The 16,729-nt window shown below is 31.8% G+C and overlaps 1 protein-coding gene and 1 pseudogene across 1 annotated transcript; one reads left to right on the forward strand and one right to left on the reverse strand.

Annotated features, from left to right (window-relative positions):
• Window positions 1-3,718: 3,718 nt before the first annotated feature.
• Window positions 3,719-4,983, reverse strand: LOC110632661 (molybdate transporter 2-like; annotated as a pseudogene).
• Window positions 4,984-13,315: 8,332 nt separating this feature from the next.
• On the forward strand, window positions 13,316-14,280 carry LOC110632670 (transcription repressor OFP13-like). Its single transcript, XM_021780981.2, has one exon. The coding sequence runs from the start codon at window positions 13,497-13,499 to the stop codon at window positions 14,169-14,171; it is 675 nt and encodes a 224-aa protein (XP_021636673.1). The 5' UTR covers window positions 13,316-13,496; the 3' UTR covers window positions 14,172-14,280.
• Window positions 14,281-16,729: the final 2,449 nt, after the last annotated feature.

Raw genomic sequence — 16,729 nt, forward strand, 5'->3', positions numbered from 1 at the left:
CCAAATAAACATTTAGATCTCTTTGCATAAAGTTGCAGCTGTAAAACTTTAAAAACTTTCAAAATACTGTAAATAAGACTGGATATCCTTACCATACACCAAGATGTCATCAAAGAAAACCAAAATAAACTTTCTTAAGAAAGATATGATTCATCAATGCCTGAAATATGGCAGGAGCATTGGTGAGCCTAAATGGCATTACCTTAAACTCAAAGTGCCCATGGTGAGTTCTAAAAGCAGTCTTTGGAATGTCCTGTGGCAACATCCTGATTTGGTGGTAATAAGCCCTCAAATCTATCTTGGAAAAAATTCTGGCCCCATTTAATTCATCCAACAGATCTTAGATAATGGGGAAAAGGAATTTGTCTTTCACAGTTGATAATTAAGCCTCCTGTAATCTATACAAAACCTCCATGTCTCATCTTTCTTTTTGATAAAAAGAACAGGAACAGAGTATGGATTAGTGCTAGGTTGAATTATTGAAGATTGAATCATATCATCTACTAACTTTTCAATCTCAGCCTTTTGGTAATATGGATGCATGTATGGCCTTATATTGACTGGTTGGGCAGTATAAATGGAGTGGCATGATTGTGAGTTTTGAATGGAGGCAATCCTTGAGGTTCCTCAAAAATACTGTTATACTGTTGTAACAGCTGCTGCAACCCTTTGTCATTCTCAGGACCAGAAGATACAGCATTTAAACAAGTTTCGGACAAGTTGGAACTCATAATGCAAAATAGAGGAGTTTGAAAATCCAACCCTTTTCTTTTAAAATATTCTCAGATTGCCATAATCCAGACTATAAGGATCCCTCGCCAATTCCTTTCAACGACATTGTACTTCCATTCCTTGTAATAGGAACTTCAGAAGTCTCAAAATAAAAAAAAAAAAAAACAGGATTATGATTTCTCAACCAATCCACCCCTAGAATCATATCAAATCCCCCATAGCTCCAAAATTCTAAAATCAAATGCAAACTCCACTTCCTGCATTTTCCATTTAAAATTATGGCTCATGTGTTCACAACTCAATTTTCTACCATCAGCCTCTGTAACAGCTGTAGAATGAATCTTCACTAAATTTTAATTTCAAGTCCAAAGCCACTCTTTTATCAAGGAAACTAGTAGTGCTACCACTATCAATTAATACCACCAGCTGCCTATTTTTATGAGTCCCCAGCATCCTTATTGTATCTATACAATGACTCCCTTCCAAAGCATGCACAGACAAGGTTGTGTCTTCCATAATCCCCATTTCTTCCAAATCAGCCTTCACATCATGCCACTTTTCATCCCCGAACTCATCTTCCTTACCTTCTAAGCTTCCACATATATTACATTTAAGGACTTGGGTTTACATTGATGTCCAGGGAAATACTTCTCCCCACACCTAAAACAAGGTGTAGATAAATTTCTAGGAGCTGCAGTACCATTATTTTCAGTTTTGGGTGCTGAAGATGAGGCTGTTGTTTGGTTAGAAGAAATGCTGCTGCCTGCAGGTTGTGTTTTAACAGTCGTGCTTGGATTAAGTTTGGAATTCTGATTAGAATTGGGTGGTCTTGGAGCGCACTGATAAGATTGATTTGGTTTCGAGTGCTAGAATGGAGAATTTGATGGGTTAGGAGTGGTAGAATTACTGCTGAAATTCTTGAAGGGTTTGGAAAAATTGGTACTGCCTTTAGGTTTCTTACTACTTTCCAATAGTTGCTCCTGTGACCTAGTAATATCGACAGCTTGAGATAAAGAAACAGTTTTCATCATCCTTACCATAAAACCCGAGAGAAAATATGATTCTGTTAAATCAGGCAGCAATCTTTCCATCTTCAAACTCATCTTGATATTCATCCACAGTTCCTTCTTGCCTTGTTTTCATGAATTCCTCCGCTATATCCTCCAATTCCGCAATTCTCACCATCTCCTGACCGACAACAGCCGATCTAGTCATATTGCGATCCTCAAGAAGCAATTAGCCCAATGGTTTCTCGGATGCAATGCTCCGATACCAAATGTTTGGGTTTGGGAAACCCTAACGGAGAAGAAATAGGGTAGAAGAAGAATAGAAGAGAGAAAGATAATAGAATGAAGAAATAGAGAGAGAAAAGAGAAAGAAATTGTATTTCTTGATAATTCTTGGATGAGAATTACAAGGTAACTGCTGAGATTTTATAGCTCTAGCTGCTGTAACTGCCTAATTCCTTGGCTGTCACTATAACAATCTCTAGCAATATCAGTTACAACAGAATTACGAACTGCTATGGCTTTTCCCGCTCATAACCTCTTCTAGAACATCTAGAAATAGCTATACTCATCTACATTGCTTCCTATCTTTATTCCTATACTTCTTTCTATAGTATGTAACAGTTTTTGCATCATTTTCAATGCCAATTTTGGTCTTTCAAGACTCTGCACTATAACTATTCTGGAACCACACCTTGGTTAAGTTGGAGTGCTTAATAGAAAGAGGGGGAGACAGTAGAAGTGAAGTCCCCAGTAAATGTCCTAGTATCAGCTTTGTAGAATGATTTCCAGGCTTGTTTCCTTGCCATACTGAGATTTTGAACAGGACGCATTTGGATTGTTGCATGTTGCAGGAAAGAATAACATAACTTAGACGATTTTTTTTGAACTTTGAAAATTGAGTTGCCATTTCTGGCTGGACTGTTGCTTTTAATTAGTAACCATAATTGTTTAATACTTTTGAGTTGAAATCTGATTTGCCAATGTCTATAATCCAATATATCTGTGTCTCCTATGTTAATTGAAGTCTCAACTATTGTTATGGTGGCTGGTTGCTCCCAACATCAAAGTCCTTGGTTTAGTATTATCTTATATGTTTTACCAGCAATTTCATGCGACCTTTGAGCTCCTCAAAAAAATATTCTGGTTTTTGCTGAAGGTTAAAAGAGGTAAAAGTCTTTTTATCCAGTATTTGATTGTTAAAACTAACGATACAATCATAAAAATTTGTGTTCTATTCCTTTTGCTCATTAAAATGGACCACTTTCTTTTGAGCTGGGTCAGAATAATATTTTCACGTTATCATAGCTGTAAAAATTCCTTTTGGAATTTCATTGGCACTTCACATGAACCTGATTGAAATTTCATAGGGCTTGAGGGGTGTGCTTTACTTTGGGATTAAGGCTTGGTTGTTGTTGTTATTGTTGTTTGAGGGTTGTGCTCTAGTGCATCTCAGAAAGACATGGACTCAGTTCTCAAAGGACAGAAGTGTTGATGGTTCACAATTTATTGATGGATGATTCTTCATAGAAGTGCTTTCTTATGGCTGATTCAATGGGAAGGTTTATTGGTTCTTTACTTTCTGAATTTATTATCTGAGATCAAACATCTGCTGTGTGTCTGTTTTTTCTTTCTTTTTTTTTTGGGGTGGGGGGGAGCTGGGTTTGGGGTGAGAGGATTATGAGAATTTTGGGCTAAATTTCACCCACCATCCTTGAACTTTAGTGGTTATTTCGGTAATGTCCTTAAACATCAATTTATATCACAAAAATTCTCGAACTTTCATTTGTCACTACATAAAGGCCCTAAGGCCATTTTCTGATGAAATCTCAGGTGAGATGCTAACGTGTACGTGCGGGATTTTTAACCAAAAAGAATGTTTCTCTCTCTTCCAGCTAGGTACAACCCCCTCTTCGCTCTTCCATATCACCTTACTAGGAACTCTGCAACATGAGGTTCACTTTATCACTTCTAATTTCCATTGCTTTGCAAGCTAATATGAAGGAATGAGAGCAGATTCCTCATCAGCAGAAGGTCTAGAGCTACACTTGGAAAACCCAAAACAAGAACACTCCATGCTTCTCAATTTTAGTAGCAGATTAAGTAAAATCCCACACCCAAAACCAATGCAGCGCTAGACCCAGTTAACGAAACAGCAACACAAATTAACATCACAAAAGATTGCTCTTTTGTGTTCATGTCTTTAGATGCCATAGCCAACTCAATGCCTGCAAACAACAAGAGCACTCCAAGAATTCCTAGTGGGAGTTGATTCAAAATCTTCATAAAAGAGTTTTCAAACCCCAATCCAATCGCTAACTTCCTTATCCCCAGAAAAACCACTGACGCACCACTCCTGGCTCCAAACCTGTATTGCCCTGCTAACCCACCTGCTCCATGGCATACAGGCATGGCCCCAGACCAGCAACCCGCCAAATTCACCACTCCAAAACTAACAGAAACTGTATTGCCCTGCTAACCCACCTGCTCCATGGCATACAGGCATGGCCCCAGACCGGCAACCCGCCAAATTCACCACTCCAAAACTAACAGAAACTTTTGTCGCTGACAATTCGTGATCTGGGAACAAATCAGTGGATAGTTTACACAGTGCAATTGCAGAATTCAATATGGACAATGAAATTTGTAGGATTGCCCCTCTCAAGAAATCAATTTTCCAATCTTCCCATGTAATTTTCAGCAGCTGGATTCTTGATAGACCAAATTTCAGATCATTAATGATGGAATGATCACGAATGAAACATAACACCAACCCAAATAAGAACACTATAAGAACAGAAGGAATTGCTGACAAAACCCATAACCTTTTTACTTACTCGTTGCTAAGAGCAGCTCAACTAATTGTTATCATTGTCGTCGATTGTGTGATTATCACCACTGAAGCCGTTGGTGAGAATTAGAAACAGAAGAGCAGAAATAGCAAGAATGAGACCGTCAAGACCAAGCCAAGACCGAGGAGTGGTACATTTGGAATTGACAAAATCTTGATTGTATCGAACGTACTTGATAGTGGAGAAGGTGAAAAAAATCCCTAGGAGAGCTAAATGCTGCAGACAACAGGGAGAGGGATGAAGCAGTAGAAGAAGGATATGAGACTTATGGCACCGAGTATAAGGAGGGTGGTGGCAGTGGTGGCACCTGCAGTGGCGATCTGGGCGGTGTTGAGATGGGGGAGCTCGGAAGCGGTAGAGAGAGAAACCTTTTTTTTTGTTATATATTCAGCTTAGCACGTATGCGTTAGCATCTCGCTTGAGATTTCATCGTAAAACGGCCTTAGGGACATTATGTTGTGATAAATTAAAGTTTAAGGATTTTTTTTACACAAATTGAAGTTTAAAGATATTACTGAAATAACCATTAAAGTTCAAGGATGATGGGTAAAATTTAGCCGAGAATTTTGTTGTGTTCCTTGCTGTTTGTCCAACTTTATCACGATCTTTGGTTTTAAATGAAGTGTTCATTTTGATTACAGCAGAAAGGTAACTAATTGAATGTCTTTTCTGTTGGTTAAAGGTTTAATTAAGATATTGGTGTTAGAAGCTTCTATGATTTTATTTCATGGCTGTGCAGGTTGAAGTTGCGCTTGCATGCACTTGCATGCACCTGCATGAATTGTGCAAAAGCTCGGATCATTATTATTTAGTTGTATTCTTCTGTTCCTTGGAGCAATTTTTTATTCATTTTTTTAGTGATTTATTCTGTTCACTGATTTTATTCAATGGCACAAATTTCTTTTGTTTTTGTTGTCCTGAAAATAATAATTTCATGCTCACTTTTGTTTTCGTTTTTGTTGTCCTGAAAAATATGATTTGTTTGGATTGAAGAGTTTGTATGTGCACTTTTGATATTGAAGTGCATAAACATTTTGGTTTTTTAAATAAATGAAATAATTGAAGAACTTTATTCTCACTCTCTCTGATGCCTCTCAGTTCCTCACCCTCACGCCGTTTACCTGCCTTAGAGGGCCTCCAATTTTCTGACAAAGCAAGACCAGGCCATGAAATTAAGGGGGACCATGATCCCACCAGGCAGTGAAGGCAACAACTGGTTAACCTCTACTCGCTAATCTCATCGTCACCATTGATTTCACCCCTTGCAACCTTGCTTGTATGTCGCTTACCTCCTCTTGCAGTACTGCAATTGACCTTGCAGTTGCAATTACAGCCTCACCTCCTTTCAGCTCTACTTGTCGTCACCATCTCTCATTCTGGTTGACTTTTCTGGACAGTTTGTTTGTTGGTTGTGTTTATTTTCATTTCCTCAACCTATAATTTCAGCTTTTTTTTTTCAATAATTTGTCTTTTAATTTTAATTTTTTTTAAGAGTTGAATGGATTTGGGTTTTTCAAGATTTTGATTTTACTGATTATGATAAGGATTAAATAAGATAGAATGATCTTCTTAATTTTATTGTTGTTTGCATCTTAATGAAATGATCCAGAAAAAATGTTGGTTGTGTTTGCATGCTGTTGTTGCTTGCCATTTGGTTGTATTTGGATTGCATATTGAGAGAAGCCTCCTGAATTAAAGTATCGGATCCAAACAAATTGAAATAATCTATTTTGTTCTGTTTCTTATCTAAATTGGTTTCGATCAGTTCCTATATTTCTCTAATTCATTTATATAATTTTTTCTGTTCGGCTCAATTACATAATTGAACTGATTGATTCCACAACCCTACTTCAAAGACAGGATAGGGTATTACTGTCAATTTTGCTCATTATCCAGTTCTATCCATAGATACTATATATAAAGGGGTAAATTATAGAACTTCTTTGTCATTATGTAAAATTTACATTTATATCCTTTTTAAAGTGAATTAAATAGTCTTTCAATCTTGCGAAAATAGACAACTTGATCCTTCTATTACATTTTAGTTATTTTAGTTCCTCACCTTTTAGATAAATAACATTTTAGCCTCTCACTTTTTAGATGAAACATCATTTTAGTCCCTCATCTTTTCACTTTTAGGAATTAAAAAGCTGTTTCATTTGAAAATTCAAGGACAGAAATGTTGCTCAAAGTAAAAGTTTTGGTACCAAAATATATTGTATTTTGATGAAGAGATTAAAGTCTGTTGAACTTTAAAAGTTAAGGACCATCTAATTCATTTTTTTAAAAAAGAAAGTATGCAAGTGTAAATTTTGCCAAATATTAGGGAGCTTTTTATGTTTACCCATATAAACTAGGAGAAATAGATTGTCTTGTGCTACATACACTAAACACAGGATGAAACGACTGTTTGTCTTGTCTTGTATTATTTCTTTTCCCAGTTTCCAATCTCTTGCACCAAATGTAGTTTTAGGAATGCTCAGATCTCGGCACGGTGCATACTACACATTCAAGGCTACTCTTGGGACAGAGTACTTGCATATCTAAATTGTGGGTATGAAGATTTCAGTTTTGACATCAAATATGCGTACCTAGTAATGTACGCACACACACAATTTAAGGTAGTACTGTTTGTCTGTTTAGAAGTTTTATCCCTCATCCATGGATGCATAGCAAAAGAGGGACAATTTTGTGGTACTCTACATGTTTGGAATTCCTTATTACAGTCCTGGGACTGCCAAAAATAATACTGTGGTTTAAGCTGCCAGAGGGTTGCTGCCTATTACTGATATCTACCAATAACTTCCATTTATTAGATAAGTATGGTTCTTGCTTCTATGGTCTTCCCAAACAACAGAAAGAAAAGGAAAAGAAAAAGAGAAGTGTATGAGAAGTGAGTAATGAAATTTGAAAGGAAAAGAAAAGAAAAAAAAGAAAGCCAAAATTATGGTTGGCTTACTTCTGAAACCATGATAGGGAAGCTACTTTGTTGAAAGCAATGATAATGCCATAGTTCTTTTCAGAATTAGGAAGCTTATATACAGCAAAGATAAAAAAAAATATGGTTTGATACAGAGACCAATTTTAATGGTATTTTGTAGCAACCTTGAGTGCACCCATATGATGCAAGAATAAAATCACCATAGTGATTAAACCTTTTTCTGCATAGGAGGAAGATTGAATTATAAACAGGATATGCTTTCTGCTGATTATATGATGGGGAAAATTTTCAACTTTAATAAGCCTCCCAGCTGATACAAAACAGTGGTAATTTATTACCCTGAGAATAAATCCAATGTGCAGATGTACTACATATTGAACATGCTCAAGTCTTATAGATTATGTTACAGGTGATTGCTCAGATCATATTCATCAAAGGTTGGGATTTGTGAGCAGGGGAAGGATTGATGAGGACAATCCATCACAACTTGACCAAAATGAAAGTAGAGTATTTCTGCATGTTATTTCTTATGGAAGGAGCAGACACCATGGTCCCCTTAAACATGGAGCAAGTGATAAGGTCCCCCACCTCATCTTAATATATAGAAGACAATAATCTATGTAGACTATAGACCACATTGTTCCCCTTTCAAAAAATAGGAGCTTAATTATTTTTTACTCTGTAGTTTTAGTTTACAACCTTATTTAATAATGTATTCTATTAGAAAAAGTAGCTGCTGATTGGTTTAGAGTTGTTCTCATTTCATGCTAGTTGCTGTTCTTGACCGCATCACATATGGATGTTTTCCTCTTTGTCACCAAGTTTTCTCACTATTTCCCTGTATGTCATTTTAGACATTTGTCTCAGTCTCTATATATCGCCTACGATTTCTATGTGTTTAGCCTTTGTTCTTGTGCATTTGCTGGTATATGATGCACATGCCCAAACTATCTCAATGTCCATTTTCTTACTTTTCTTGTTTTCAGAAACTTAAAATTTTGGGTTCAAATCCTGTAGGAAAATGATGTTTAATTTTGCAGATAAAAAAGGTTAATCTTTGAGTATGTAGCTCAAGCATTACTATCCTTGATGTCAAAAAAAAAAAGAAAGAAGAAGAAAAAGCAGACGATTAGGACTGTAGGAGCCAAAGAAAATCATTTGAAATGAAAACTTGCGCTTGCCTTTATTGGGTTGCCGTGTGCTTGCCTAAAATTTTGAATGTGACCGGCTGTTGCGGCTACCGAGAATATCCGCATGGATTTTTCTTAAAAATAGACCATAAAAGGGACCACCTAGGAGATCATTCAATCCATGTATTCTATTCGCTGGAGATTTAAGTTGGAGGAAAAATAAAGGCCCTATCAGGTGGAGAAGACAATGTCTGTCGTAACTCAGGGACCATTTACGGTTCCTTTAGTTTTGCAAGGTGAGCAGAGATGCGTGTCATTTTGAGTAGAACTTTATACAAGATACTGATTTGCACTCAACCTTATTTTCTTGGATTCTGTTCCCTAATGTTGTTAAACTGTTATCCAGTTTCTTGCTTGCTGTGCAGTTTGAGCTTGTAAAGGTTATTTCCTAGATAGTGCTCTTACGGGCTATGGTGAGTGAAAAGATCCTGACATAGGCTGTGGCTCCCTGGTAACTTCAGCTTGGAGGTTTGGCTTATGCCTGCTACCTGTTTCAGATTTTATAGCTCTTAACACGTTGCATTGGCCGTTGAAATCTTTTTCTATTTATTTTTCCTTTTGGGCCCCTTTTTAAATCTATTTCAATATTTCTCCATTGCTTTTGGTTGGACTACAGAACAACGATCAGATTTTCACCTTCCATAAACCATCTCTAATGATTAGTCTATGTATCAAACTGCTGTGAAATATGAAACTCCTTTTATATAGTTGGTCAGGGATTGAATTCTTGATCCTGTTTGCTCCTGATAAGGTAGGCACCTACCCTCCAAGTTACTAATCTAACAGCAATGCATTGACTGATTCTTTTTCTTTTCTTTTTTAATTGGCAGATTTCATATAACATGCTGAAATTCACATCTCTTGTATCTTTTACTTCAGTTAAATGGGGAGAAAAAAGAAGTGGTCTGTCACTGGTGGGTCAAAATCTAGGCAATTTTGTGCGCTAGCTTAGCAGACATATGGTCCAATTAGCTGCAAAATCTGGTAATTGGTGGGCCTTCACTAAGGAATCCATTTTAATTGCTTGGCCACTGGTTGTGCTATGTAGGTTCATATTTTTTGGCTAGGCTGCACATCAGACAAGAGCTGAGATGAGAGATAATGGAGAAATTAAATATAATGGGAGATTTGGGACCTCTATATGGGGTCCTCCATTAAGTTGTCATATATTTACAGTTGCTTTTGCACTTCACAGATTCCATTGCCTTAATTCAATTGAACAAAAATTGCTTCATCAGTTGCTGAAAGTGACATCAGAATCATCTTGTTCCATTACGAGTTTGCTAGCAATTTTAGTGACCATAATTAGCTAGCTCTTACAAAACCATGCGTGAATTCATGAACTACAGAACAACATTCTGAGAGATAAGAAGTGGGGCAGGCTGCAATTATTCTTCATTATGTAGGGTTGGTTGCCAGTGTGCTTTGAAACCCTAAAGCAAATTTTATGAGATTTTGAACTTCAAAGACTGTACAGACGGTTTATAAATTTTAGATAGCGCATAGGAAAGGACCACTACTACTCAAATACCGTGGTCCCTTGATAAGTAATAATACATAGTTAACTTTGATTTAAACAATAATCAAAATGCCTTTACCATTTGCTAATTAAGTGAATTCCTTGTGTAACATTCTAATAATTAATCACAGTTATGATTAATTATTGAGATCCAAACACATAATGAAAAGAAAAGTGTCTTAATTATTTAGTGATCAAGTACTTGATTATATGTTTTCATTTCAAGTACATAAGCAAACCATTGGGCTTAGTAATTAAAGCTCACACTAATTAATCCATGAACTAGGGAAGAAAACAAAGATTAGGCTGTCTCTCTCAAGTCTCAATCTACCCTCTGGATTGCATATGGAGGCATGTGATGCAGAGTTCATCCTTAAAGTACTTGCACATGTTTTTGATCTTCATATGCCCCATATACTTTTAATGTTTTTGTTTTATTTTGAATTTTACCCTTCCTTTTGGCTCCAAAGTTAAATTAATTAATGTGTACTTCGTTCTAATTGATTCTACTTCATTATTGTTGTCCACATAAATTTTACATATATAATCCAAGTCGGTTTAACGTAAGGGTGAATTCACACTATATCTCATGAATTAGTCATGTTTTCATTTAATAAGTAGAGTCTGAAAAGGACCTTACTTTATATATTCAATTATAAAATAAATGCACAAAAAAAAAATAATCCTATATATATAGCTAGCAATAGTATTTAATGGGACTTACTATTGAAAGTACATTAACTTAGGCAGTATTTTTTTCTTGTTCTTATTGATGGCCATTGAGGGTCACATGCATCATTAAACACAATTTTAATTACAATAAATATTGAATTTAATTAATAGTATTATTTCAACATCATTAGATATTTAATTTTAATTATCTATGAGCTTACCACATGATCTTTATCTAAGGGAAAAAAAAAATCTTCATTTCATGTATAAGTTGAAGTGTGAAAGCCACGGATTAATTATTTAAATAATGTGAATTTAAAAATATTTTATTAAAATAATATAAAATTTAAACTATTTATTAAAATAATATAGTGTCATAAAAATTGTCAATTGAAAAAATGATTTTATGCATATTTATCTAAACAAGAAATCACCAATTAAAATAATATTTTCTTAATTTTTATCGGTACGAACAGAGTAAAATTACTCTCAAAATTGTCAATCAAATTGACAGTTTTATGTGTTATTTCATCACCCTGCATATGTTATCACATCAACTAATTATGTCAATTTTTACACTAAAAACGATATTCTATTTGACGATTTCAAGAGCAAATTGTAATTATCTAACGGTGCATTGGAGAAGAAATATCGTAGGAATGCGAGAATTTATTCCCTCTACTAACACATGAGTTTTTTTGGCCCTTGGTTGTTGCTGGCTTCAAAAGGCAAAAACAAGTCTTCAAAATTGAAGACTTTCCATTTCTCAAGCAATTTCTTTTTATTTTTTTATTTGTATTCAGCAATTTCTTTTTTTGTATTCAACATAATTTTTTATATATATTATATACAATATTTTTAAGTTGTGTTCCCACTTAGATTTTCATATTAGGAAGTAAAAATATTATAATTAAGGTACATGTTCAACTTTAATGTAAAATATTATTGTGATAATTGATATAATATATTTATTTAATATTTTAATTATGATAATTTATTAATATGCGTATCAAATTCTATGGTAAATTTAGTATTATGTATTTAAACTATTGTAATTAGTTAAAATTTAAATTAGTTATGTTTATATGATGTGAAATATTGTGATTTTACTTTTTATGCTATTAAGATTGTGATAATTGGAAAAAATAAAATGAACATGCTCTTGCTAATTCGTTGATGTAGTGTATAAATTTTTATAATATATATGATAACTAATTAATTTTAGTGATAAAAATGTCAATTTTTTAAAAAATTTACAAAAATAAAAATTAGAAAGATGCGAAATTAACATTTTTATTAATATATATTGTGCATGTAAAGCTTTCATATATATATATATATATATATATATATATATATATATATATATAATTTTATTAATATAAAGATTTGAAAATTAGTGTCATGCATGCAAAATTTTGATAAATTTTTTAAAATATATATAAAATTTAATTTAATAAATTTAACATTTCATTTTAATTACTGGAACATAAAAATTATAAATATAAAATTTAATTAAAATTTATGTGCTATGTTTATTAAATTTAAATTTACGTTGAAGGTTTAATGTGCCATTGAGAATAAATTTACTACATATCACGTATTCTAAAATTCTGACAAATTCTAATGCATACTTAAGAAAAACACCAATTGAAATGACATTTTCATAAGTAATTTGACGTATTCTAAAAATATTAATTTAATTAATAATTTTGTGTATACCTGACGATATATTGACACTCTGACACACTGACTTACTAACTTCGTCAAGAAAATTAATTGATTTTATTAGTGAAATTACTTGTTAAATTAGTAATTTTTTAGTTATTAATTAACTATTAAAATTACTTTTTTAATTATCGTTTTTATAAATACATATTATATTCGTAAATAGTTTTATATTTATATTATTTTAGTAAAGGATTTTTAAAAATGCATTATTTAAATAACTAACCCAAAAGCAATTGGGTTTGACTACGGTCAGCAATAGGGCTAGATGTTGTGGTTCCTGCAGTTAATGGCTAATTGAGAATTAGTCATTGCCAAAAAAAAAATTGAGAATTAGTCTTGGAATAATTAGTAGTTTACACATTCACAGTGAATTTGGATTTAAATAAGAAAAATTTTTATTTGTTAATAATTTTTTTTAAGAAATTATATTTTAAATATTATTAAAAAATTAATTTAGAAAACATTTGATTATTTTAAAATTTTTATAATTAAAATTTATTAAATTTAATTTTAAATTAATTTTATTATTTTTTAATTAATATATTTAAAAAATATATTTTCTTAATAATAATTCTAATAACAATGCCATGTAATATTCATCGATGACCTCAACTGAATCTACATTTACTCATCATTTAATGGACACAGCAGAAGCAACAAAGCCCTCAAAACCCCACCACCACTGCCGAATTCTGTCTCTCCCTCTCTCTAAAATCTAACAGCTTTCTCTGACTTGCCCATTAATGCCTACATAAAGAAAATCTAAAATTTCACATTTCTTTACCTTGGAAAATCATTTGAACCATCCTTTCATGTCCTTAGAGAGGGTAGAGACACCAAAAATCAAAGCACATGGGCAAGAAAATGAAGCTTCCTTTTCTCTCCAAGATTAACGCAGACTCATCAAGTTCTTCATCATCATGGCCTTGGCCTGTTTATTGTCAACAACCCAAAACCCTCTCTTTCAGAACCAGCGAAAACATGTTCAAGACCCTTAACTCTGCTTACATAGATGTGGGGGACACACCTGCTCAGTCTTGGTTCACCAACTCTTCTGAGTCTGCAAGTTTCTCCACAGCATCTGATGAGTCAGCTGGAGCTGATGAGCCCTCCTTAGAGACAGTGATTCAAGGTTTAAGGTCAGAGAGGCTGTTCTTTGAGCCTGGGGAGACTAGCTCAATCTTGGAAGAAGCCAAGGCAGGAGGTGGTGAGCTTCCATTTAAAGAGAGTGTGGTTTTGTCGATGGACTCCCAAGACCCTTATGTGGATTTCAAGAAATCGATGGAGGAAATGGTGGAGGCTCATGGTTTAAAAGAAAGGGAAGGTCTTGAAGAGTTGCTTTGCTGCTATTTGAAAGTGAATGCAAATAGCAATCATGGGTATATTATTGGTGCTTTTGTAGATTTGTTGGCAGGTCTTAGTTTTGCTTCTTCTACTAGTAGTGATTCTTGCTCTTTCTACACTTCTTCTTTTTCCGATGATTCTCCTTCAACTCCTTGCTTATCTTCATTAATCAGAAGCCGATGAGGAGGAGATTCATGTAAGTCCCGGCTGTTTATCTTTATTAGAAGCTCATATAATGAGATTATTAAAGAAAATTAAACTAAAGATGATAAGCATCATCTTAGATTGTTAATTTCTTTCTTTCTTATTCTTTTGCTGTCTCATTAATTTACAGATAAAATATAATCAGTAGCTGCAGATATGATATAGAGTAAAATCTTTTTCATGAACCTTGAATGAGATTGATCGATTTTTTTATCCTTTATAATATTGGAAAACTTGAAAGAAATTAATAAGCCTAGTAGCCGATTAATTTAAATTTAATTTTTTTTTATATTATATGAGTAAGATAATAATATAGAGAAATTCTTAATTTCTTATAGGTAAAATTAGTCTACGAATTAAAAATAAATATGTAATCATATTTAATTTTTAGCTTTCATTTTTATGTTTATAAATAAAAAAATAATGTAAAATAAGTTAATTAATATAATTTATAAATAACGTAATATATATCCTCTCTCTTAAAAAATAGAAATCTATCTGGATTTGGTATTCAAGCTATCAAACTGTCATTGTTGCTATATGTAGGAAATTTCCTCTTCACCTTAAAAAGGCAGTCATTATCTTTTAGTGTTTTTCTTTTTTTTTTTTAATTATCTTTTAGTATTTAAATGAGACAAAAGAATCATTTTCATGATTTTATTATTTAAAAAATAAATAAATTTAGAGTGAACAAAAGCTTTCATAGTATAAAAATGAGTTTAATAATTATTAAAATTAAGTATTTATATTTAAATTTATATATTTTTATATATTTTTTAATTAATTTTATATATATTTCGATATAAATATTTATGTTTAAATAAATTATTTTATATTTGTACATTATTAAAAAAAATTCATGGCACCCTAAATTTTTAAAACGTCTTATTACACACCTCTACTTCAATAAAAGGGAATTAAGATATTCTTAAAATTCTCACATTAATTAATATATTAATTGGAGATGGTAATGGGTAGGATATCCACTAAAATTACCCTATACAAATCTGAATTCGATTAATATTATCAAAATTCCAATCTATTTTAAACCTGATTAAAATTTATTTCAATTATCCAAACTCGCTCTAAACTCAATTATTATTACTCGAAAAAACTTAAATCCATTTAATTTTATATTTTTTAATTAATATTTTACATAAAAATTATTTTGATTAATAATTTATATTTTAAAAATTTAATAATTTTATTAAATATTTCAATTTCATTTTACATAAAATAAAATTTATAAATATTATTATAAAAAATATATATTTTATATTTAATTAAATATTTATATAAATGAGTTCAAAAAATAAATACTTAACATGTAAAATACGAATATATTATGTGTATTATTTTTTAAATTCAAATCCCTCCCAAACCCGAATATATAATATCCAAATTAATCCTATTAAAATTCAATCAAATTAAATACACATAAAAATCTGATTCGTTGTCATCCTTAATTTCAATCACACTAAAGTAATAACCTATTGACTAAAGGTATTTTAATTTCAATCTAAGTTAAGTTATATACATTAATTGAAGTGTGTTACGTAATATTTTTAAAGTTCAACACATCACAAATTTTTTTTAATAAAATTTAAAAAATAAATTTATATATTTAATTAATATTTATTTTAATAATTAGTAAATTCATTCCTATTCTGGCAAAAGCTAATATTAGCTAACTTAATAAAAGTGGCAGAGAATACATCTGAACCCATGCAAAACAAATCAGAGAGATGCACGTGTAATCTGTGTGATGGGAGTAAAATCAGACCATTGAAAAGGGCACTGACCAAATGGGACAGATCAGGGCCGTTGAATTTAAAATAGACTGTCATCATCAGTTGATCGGTACAATTCCAGCACAGAATTTTGGAGTGGTCCAAACACACACATATATATATATATATATATATATATATATATATATATATATATATATATATATATTAATATGGCAAAATTTATTTTGAATGATCATATTCATTTTTTTTAAATTGTAGTGTGGGATTAGAGAAAGATAATCATTAATATAAAATTACAAATAATAATAATAATAATAATAATAATAATAGAGAGAAATATAATAATTTACTATTATAATCTTATTTTGAAAAGTTTTAACAAATTAAAAGAAAATATAAATAGGAGAAAACTAAACACAATCGGCTTAAATAATTTTAATAACAATTTTGAGCTCAACAATTAAATAATAATAATAATAATTTTCTACACTATGCATACAAGATAACTTTTGTTCCACTTTATTCAAACATTTAAATTATTATATTTTTCATAATTTACAACATATAATAGATATAAATAAAAGTGTTGTGAAATTAATTATTAGGCATTTATAATTAATTAAATTGTGTGAAATTAAGCATACTTGTTAGGTTTATATATTAATCTACTAACTGAACCATAATCAATAAAATTTAAATCGATTTGCAAAACCGTACTATAAATTAGCAATCTTAATTTTGGATAATGATGCTTGATTATATATAATTAATCACAATATAATG

Source organism: Hevea brasiliensis, chromosome 3 (assembly GCF_030052815.1).
Source record: "Hevea brasiliensis isolate MT/VB/25A 57/8 chromosome 3, ASM3005281v1, whole genome shotgun sequence".
Taxonomy (NCBI): Eukaryota; Viridiplantae; Streptophyta; class Magnoliopsida; order Malpighiales; family Euphorbiaceae; genus Hevea; species Hevea brasiliensis.

Coding starts and splice junctions, on each gene's coding strand:
- LOC110632670 (XM_021780981.2), top strand. CDS start 13,497: ATGGGCAAGAAAATGAAGCTTCCTTTTCTCTCCAAGATTAACGCAGAC.